This window comes from Orycteropus afer, unplaced genomic scaffold, assembly GCF_000298275.1.
Source record: "Orycteropus afer afer isolate SDZICR_OR568_19922 unplaced genomic scaffold, OryAfe1.0 scaffold00359, whole genome shotgun sequence".
Classification (NCBI taxonomy): Eukaryota; Metazoa; Chordata; class Mammalia; order Tubulidentata; family Orycteropodidae; genus Orycteropus; species Orycteropus afer.
Window position 1 is genome coordinate 1,749,316 of NW_006921946.1, and position 8,685 is coordinate 1,758,000.

Sequence of the window (8,685 nt, forward strand, 5' to 3'; positions counted from 1 at the left end):
TGACTCATAGTGACCCCTCCTTGGGTTTCCGAGGCAGTATCACTACGGAAGTAGGATTGCCCAACCTTCCTTCCGAGGAGTGGCTGGTGGGTTTGATATTATATAATATATATACCAAAGATTATTAGTGGTTACCAGGGATAGGAGGGAGGGGGAAAGGGGAAACTTTTGTTTGCGAGGCATTGCGTTTATGCTAACAGGGGTGGAATATTTTGAAAAAGGATAGCAATAATGGTGGCACAACATGAAAAATGTCATCAACATCCTTGAGCTGTACATGTGGAAGCTGTTATGTTGGCGAATGTCTTGTTGTATATGTTTTCACCACAAAAAAAGTAAAAAAAAAAAAAAAAAGAAAAAAAAAGTCACAGCCTTCAAAACCCTATGGAGCACAGTTCCATTTTGCACACATGGGGTTGCCATAAATTGAAATGGACTTTACAAAAACTATCAACAAGTATTTATATAACAAAACATTTGCAGTTACAATAGTTCTTACATACACAAGTCAGTGAAATTAGTTACACTCATTACGTTATTCATTTTAAGGAGCCCCAGTGGTACAATGGTTAGGAATTCTGCTGCTAACTGAAAGGTTGGTGGTTCAAACCCGTCAGCTTCTGTGTGAGAGAAAGGTGTGGCAGTTGACTTTCATAAAGATTATAGCCTAGGAAACCCTATGGGGCAGTTCTACTCTATCATATATGGCTCCTACGAGTCAGAGTTGACTCGATGGTGCACACAACTTTCTATCCATTTTAGTTCCACCAGACTGTAAGCCCCATGATGGCAGGGAATGTGTCTGACTCACTGTACAATTTCACTGTTTAGAACAGTTTTTGATACTTAAAGTGTATACGTGTTCTCATGGACATATTAATCTCTCTGAGCTATAATTTTCTTATGTATAAAATAGGTATAATAAGGTCTTCCTCCCAGAGTTGTGAATCCCTCTATGGCTGCTTGCTGTTCAAGCTAAAGAAACAAGGGGCCAATGTCAAGCACAGTGATCAAATATGGGTGCCTTCAGCTTTTGGGCATAAAATTGCATGCATATAAAAAGGGGACCTGGGTGGGTGTCTGAAAACAGCCCCAGTGGTTCATACTGTTATATATTTTGCACAGTCATAACTCTTTGTGTTGGTTGACAATGCCTTTTACTTATTGTAAGTCAGTAGTGCTGCTTGAAATAGGCATCTGTGTAACATCTGCAGGGTTGGAGTTTCTTGACATTTTAAACGATACCAGGTATTAACGAAAATTGTCAAAAAAGAGGAACATAAATTCTCTGTTATATATTTAAACACTGAACAAATCAAATCTGTGATTTCTGAAATAAAACATGGCATATGTTTTAGGGAATAACACTTTGAGGAATGAAACTGCTTTTGGGAGAAGTTATTTGATTTACAATTATAGATCTATATTTAATGCACGTTAGATTTCAGTCATTTAAATGAATCAGATTGCATGATACAATGAGGGGAAAAGTTCAAATTTGTGACTAAGGGCCATGTTGCAATTAATTAATGCTTGGTTCAATAATGCTATAAAATAAAGTAGTTTTTATTTAAGAAGAAAACAATGTATTATGTGTCTCTCTGTTTAATATTCTAAATATTAAAGTATAAATTGGCATTTTTGCTTGCTAAAAAAAAAAAATAACAAACCAAACTCACTGCTGTTCAGTCAATTCTGACTCAGAACGACCCCTCCTTGGGTTTCCAAGGCAGTATCTCTGTGTAAGCCCAGTTTTCCTTCTGAGGAGTGGCTGGGGGGGTTGAACTGCCAGCCTCTGGTTAGCAGTCAAATGCGTTAGGCACTATGCCACCAGAGATTCCTTGTTAAACAGAACAAAAAAAAACCAAACTCACTGCCGACAAGTTGGATCCGACTCATAGCGACCCATCCTTGGGTTTCTGAGGCAGCATCACTACAGAAGTAGATTGCCCAATGTTCCTTCCGAGGCATGATAAAATCTTCATTGTTTACATATCATCAAATGCAATCTTAACCATTTTTCTTAAAGTTAATACTCATATAATCATTACTATATACATTTTTTCTTTCTTCATCTAAATTAGAAGAATTACTTTACTTTCTTAAAATTCATAGTTATGTCTTATAGTTAATTATTTACTAAAGGCAAGAAACCAATATAAGAATATAAATACAGTCCTTTAAAAGTTGGCATTATTGACAATGACATTTTGACCATTGTTATATTGGCAAGTGAAACAAAGGATCCAGTTCTGCCAAATAATTTTGGGAGGCATGCTGTTAAATACGATATCTGGACTAGGTTGTGTTCTTGGCCTTATAAGCTAACCCTAGAGCTTCCAAATAAACTCCCTTCCAATGTTGCTCACCATGACTACTTCCTCTTTCAGAGGAGGGTCCTGCCATCAAGAAAATCATCTCTGGTGGTACAAAAAAATAGTTTGGCAAAATGTTGTCCCTGGCCTCATTCATTGACTGTGGGCCTTTGGGTAAAAGACAGGGTAGCTGGCTTTGGTTGATTGTGCCCTGGCGACTGACAGTCCTCTGTGAAGGAAAGAGGGCTTGGAATTTGGTTCAGCACCTTTTTTTTTTTTTTTAAATAATTTCATTTATTTTTGTTGAGATATACACAGAAAAAACTTACACGGATTTACGTTTCTCCATGTACAGTTCAGTGGCATTGATCACGTTCTTTGAGCTGTGTGACCATCGTTATACAGCTTTTCTGAGTTGTTCATCCCCCATGAGTATAAACTCACTGCCCCTTACATTTCCTATCTAATCTTTTGAGTTGCTGTTGTCAGCTTGTTCCCATATGGACAGCTCTTAAAAGAGCATAATACTCAAGGCAGACGTTCTTTACCAGTGAAGCCAAACTACTGTTTTGTTTTAAGATGACTTCAGGGGAGATTTCTGACTAGAGTTTTAAAGATTTCTCAGGACAATCATGTCAGGGGTTCATCCAGCCTCCATGGCTCTAGAAAGTCTGGATTTGATAAGCAATCATTTTTCAAGCATACATTAGACACTGGAGACACAAAGTTGAGTGAGGGACAGTTCCTGCTTAGAAGAAACATAATCTGGGGCAGTCATCTGTAAAAATCTATTACTCACGCACCCCTGACATTGATACATGTACACTGTAATATATATACATACACTCCTATATTATGTTCATTACAAAACAAAAAATAAAAGTGATTAGATAAGAAATCAATGTACATATATTTTAATGTTTATTGGCTTCACCCTCTGGGCTATTCTGTGCCATTTCTCTCCCTTCCCAGGTTCATTATTCCACTGTGAAGGCCACTAATCAAATAAAGAGAGAAACATGTCAATATATGCTCTAAACATAGCATAGGATGTACTATTGCAGAAGGAGTCCCTGGATGGAGCAAAAGGTTCATGTGCTTGGCTGCTAACTGGCAGGTTGGAAGTTTGAGTCTATGCAGAGGTGCCACTAAGAAAAGGCTTGGTGATCTACTTCTGAAAAATGAGTGCATGAGAACCCTGTGGGCCACAGCTCTCCCTGACACATGTGAGATAGCCATGAGTCAGAATCAACTCCATGGCAACTGGATTAACTGTTCCTCTGTTTTAGAGATGTGCCCAGGATGCTTGGGAAGCACAGAGAAGCTTCACTGAGGGGAGGTGGTGGTGAAGAAAGGCTTCCCGGAAGAGAAGGTCCTGCACTGGGGGAGTTAATTAAGCACAGAAGGGAAGAAGCGGCACGGACAAGAGAATTGAGTTCTGAAGCAGCATTTTTGCCATAAAGAGAGAGAGAGGGAGAAGGCTGGGAAGGGTGTGGAAGAGGTAGGATTGGGCCAGGTTATGGAGGCCTTGAATTGCCAGGTCAAGGAGCTTGGACTTGATTTGGGAAGCTTCCTTGAGAGGCGACTGGCTACTCAAATACTAGACAGCCCCTGTTTTATGGCAGCCTTTCAAGTAAGGGCCAGGCATGAGACAGCTTCGTAACAGAGCCTGACAGAAGTTAGAATGAATTTAACGGACAGGAGAAGATGCTGCTTCTCCAGGAATCTCAGTAATGTACCTTGAACTTTTTGTTGAAGAACTTTCAATTCTGTAGGAGGAGGAGAATTAAGTTGTTTATGATTACCATAAACTGTCATCTGATAAAAAATATCTACCTGGGCATGCTGGTGCCCCCTTTGTATGTAAGCGTATGTATCTCATTTAGCAGGGACTTGCACATCACGCCACCTGACACACCATAATGGCTAAATCCCTCCCTGTGCACTGGCTGTCATTTATTATTCAGAACACATGTTCAAGAACAGGGATACGCACAGTTTGTTCACTGTGCGTGCCAAATTGCAATTTGTCCTGCCCATTTGTGAAACTCATTTCCCAGTCAGGCTGTGGTGTGAAGTTCACGGTGAGGGTAGAAAAGCTCCTGAGTGTTTTCTGAGACTTTTTTTGGTGAAGGAAGACCTGGGGTCAGGAGATTGGTAACTGGGAAGCTCAGAGAAGATGCTCGAGGCTCCTTGAAGCACTTTGGAGGCATTTTGAACCCCAGTTTTGGCTTGTCCCCCTAGGTTCTGCTGGAGGAAGATTGTGGGGGAAGAAGAGAAATGGGGAAGGAGAGTGACACCGAAGTATTTCACTCCAGGTCTGTTTAAGTCACAGGTAGGATTGAGCGCTGTGATTTGAATTTGACATGACAATTTTTCAGCCTGTGTTAATGTCTATAGATAGGGGACATTAGTGATCATTCTCAAATGAGAATTTTAAATGAGAAAAAAAGGTTTAAATCTGCACTTGAATTCTTTGCTGCTTTTTGGATGACAAGGCCAACAGATACTGATTATGTACCTACCAGTAACCAACTGTCATGGAGCTGATTCCAACTCAGGGCAACCCCATGTATGTCAGGGTAGAATTGTGCTCTGCTGGTTTGCCAATGGTTGATTTTTCAGCAGTAGATTGCCAGGCATTACTTCTGAGTCTCCTGTGCATAGACAAACTTCTAACCTTTCAGTTAACAGTTAAGTGTGCTAACTGTACCAACCAGGGACACCACTATGTGCCTAAAAACTAAAACCAAACTCACTGCTGTCAAGTCAGTCCTAACTCATAGTGAACCCTCCTTGGGTTTCCAAGGTGGTATCTCTACTGAAGTAGCTTGCTCAACCTTCCTTCTGAAGAGTGGCTGGTGGGTTTGAACTGCCAGCCTTCTGGTTAGTAGTCAAATGCCTTAGGCACTATGCCACCAGAGCTGCTCACTATGTGCCTATTATGTAAAAATTATGGTGTTAAGTGAATTGATACAGCGTGAACAATATATACTGGTTCCTGCCCCTATGGCATTTAACAACTGGGAAAACTGATATGTAACAACTCATTACTAGTTACTTGTTTAAATAAATGTGGTAATTGTTATGGAAGAAAAGTACAGACTGCTCTGAAAATATATAAGGAGACTAGTCAGAGAATCAAGGAAGGAGCTTTGCAGTTGAGATCTGTAGGATGAATATGGATTAACTGGGCAAAGACAGGGAGGGCAAGGAGAAAAACCATTGATCTATCGTTTGTGTGAAGGAGAAATGATTTGTATGCATTTACATGAATTATATGTGTTGCAATTTGTAATTAAGATGACAATAGTGCATTACCTTGATTTTTTGCACAAGGGTAGTTTAAATAAGCATGTACTATCTATATGAAGGGAGCTCTGGTAGCATAGTGCCTAAGGCACTTGACTGCTAACCAGGAGGCTGGTGGTTCAAACCCATCAGCCACTCCTCGGAAGGAAGATGGGGCAATCTACTTCCGTAGTGATACTGCCTTGGAAACCCAAGGAGGGGTCGCTATGAGTCGGGTCCGACTCCACGGCAAACAACAACAACAACATCTATATGAAAGGATTTTTTTCTAGGAAAGGGATAGCCACTGTGATACTCACCTTTTGTGTCCCCAGATGGACAAAGCTTTAGTTCAGGCTGTGAAATGGCTTCAATGTAGTCCGAGGAAATAGGCTGTAACCCACAGGTCTCCTCTGGGTGAATCCACAAACCACAATCCTGCAGTAGAATGGCAGAAATTAGCAGACACAGTCATCAACCTGGCCCATGGTAATAAAATCTCAAAATAAAGAAATAAGATTTGCCATGCCAAATAACTTCTACAGTTACAAGAAACAATTCTTGTTCACTCTTCTTGGGGTGTTGTCTTATCAATAGTTGTCTATAAGTAGCTTCTTGCATAAGGGATCAACATAAATTCTAACAACAATTTAGTCTTTACTTTGGAATTGATGTTCATGTAATGCTGCCAAATTTTAAGTAGAGAGATGTAGTTTTACTTTAGAAAATATATGTGTGTTGACTCATTAAACATAAAATACACTACCACAGGGACAATGCATCAAGTGGAAAAAACAGTTAATGTGAGAAGGGAAATGGATAACAATGAGGAGAATGTTAAATTAACAGATGCATTTCATTGCAACAAACGTGGATGAAGGACTCATGATGTGCCAGAAATGGAGTCTAATACACATATTTCCACTCCTCATTTACTGACATGGCTTAAGTTCCAAAGATCAGGTCATTACGTGAAAATTGGCATTATGCAAAAATGAGGCTATCCACATCACATCAGAATATGGAGGATGACTATATCATTACATAACTACCGAACTCCTGAGAGTCATGGCTCAGCCAAGTTGATACATAACCTTAACCGTCATAGCCAGGGTTACTCTCATCTCATACTCAGTGTTCGTTACTGCCATCCATACATTGTTAATGCCCCCAATAGTCAGGTAGTAGAATTTTTATATTGTTGTAAATGCAAAATGTCAGGTAATGAGATAGTTAATAAGTGATGAGTAGGTGTAGTTTATGCAACAAATATTCATATTACATTGATTAGAGTAGGTAGCTGCTCACTGCAATGAATGGCACTACTGAGGCAGAGTCTGCCTTTGCAGCCTGACAGGTACAGTGAGCAGCACTTTGTTGATCTTCCTTTGGTCTCTTGCCTCACCCCTGAGCTGAGCCAGCAGGCCACTCCTCCCTCATTTTCTCTTATCTTCTTCCACAAACAGCCACTTGCAACAGATCTGTGTTCTCTCCCATCTCATCTCACTACCCTTCCCATAGTTCTGTCAGTCTCTCACAATTATGGCCATGGAAAAATGTTATAATCTCTATTAGGAATGCTTTGCCCTAATTTTGCACAGAGAGCATCTTTTTATGTTTAAGACTCAGCAAGCCCTTCCCTGAAACTTCAGCACAATCCCAAACCGTGGTTCTTATTCACGTGAGCCTCCAGTTTGCTTCCTTCATGCTTCTCCCCTTTTGGTAATTTGTCAATTTATTACATTTCTTCTGTGTCATTTCTATCAGCTAAAGAACTCCATGAGAGCAGATACAGGATTTTTTCACAAATAACACACCCATGTAAATAATGCACACATGTGTGTAGAGAGCCTAGGAAACTAATGTGCAAGGAGGTTGCATGGTTTGCAAAACACTGCATAATGCATGCGAAATTTGGATACAAACATAGTAACTGTTCCACTCACAACAGGTACCCATTGCCTATGGGTCTGATTCCCAGCCAACACACCTCCTGCTCAGCCACCAACCTGCCTGTCAGCGGAGGCTTCTCTGTTGCTGTGATGTTGAACTGTTTGCAATGGAGCTTCCAGACTCACATAGGCACACAGAAAGGCCTGCAAACTGACTTCTGATAATCAGCCAATGAAAACTATGGATCACAACAGTCCAATCCCATTGTGCAGGAGGCTGTCCTCTATCGGGAGCCAATGCAGCAGCTGACAGTAATACCATATAGCAAACACTCAACAAATATCGTTAAGTGAATAAAAGAGTAGACTTAATTCTCTGTCTCTTTATGTCAGAAATGCTCTGTAATGGAGAGAAATGATTGGTTTGACCTCTTCTTTGCTCTTAACTCTGCCTGTAGTCAGCAGTGTCTAGTCACCTCTCACACTCTCAAATATCCTAACTACCAGCTCACATTTCCAGATCTTACACAAAAATGATTTATTTAAACTGCTATTGTTTGCTGTTACTCACCATATAGCCAAAATTATACTTTATCTCATGATTCTAAAAATCTGTTCCAACTGCCCACAATCTCAATATCAAGATGTTGGAAGACCCAGTTTCCAAGCAAGACAACCCAAGGTTATCTGAGTCTCTGTTCTCTCTATTGCTCTGTGTATCTGATCATTTACCTGATCCTAATATCAACTGTTTCCTCTTCATTTCAACTGTCCTTATGTTGATCTAGGTCTTTGTTTTCTTTTTACCATCTTGACCACTTAATTGGCCTCCTTGACCACCAGGCTAACTTTCCACCCATGCATCCATTTTGTGCTTTGTTCCTAAAGTCATCTTTCTTAACCACATCTTATCAACTCCCTTTCCCACTTGAAATAATCCAATAGTCTGTTCTAGGACAATTGTCTCTAGAATAAAATTTGGCTCTGCCTTCATCTTTAACTTATCTTTATCCAATATCCTAACCTTCTTCCACTTTGCTTGCCCTGAATACCTTCTCATTCCTCCAATGCTGCTTTACTCGCTGGCAGTGGGTTTTATTTTTTATTTTTTTTTTAGGATTTGGGTGAAGATTTACAGAGTAAATTCACTTTTCATACAGCAGTTCACATATACTTTGTCTCATGTC

The 8,685-nt window shown here is 40.1% G+C and overlaps 1 protein-coding gene across 1 annotated transcript in view; it reads right to left on the bottom strand.

Moving 5' to 3' along the window:
* Positions 1-8,685, bottom strand: part of CPED1 (cadherin like and PC-esterase domain containing 1) — a 386,749-nt gene that overhangs the window by 52,749 nt on the left and 325,315 nt on the right. Inside the window, exon 16 of the mRNA XM_007952817.1 lies at positions 5,927-6,044. Coding sequence (XP_007951008.1) covers positions 5,927-6,044 — 118 coding nt within the window. The remainder of the gene's footprint in view (positions 1-5,926; positions 6,045-8,685) is intronic.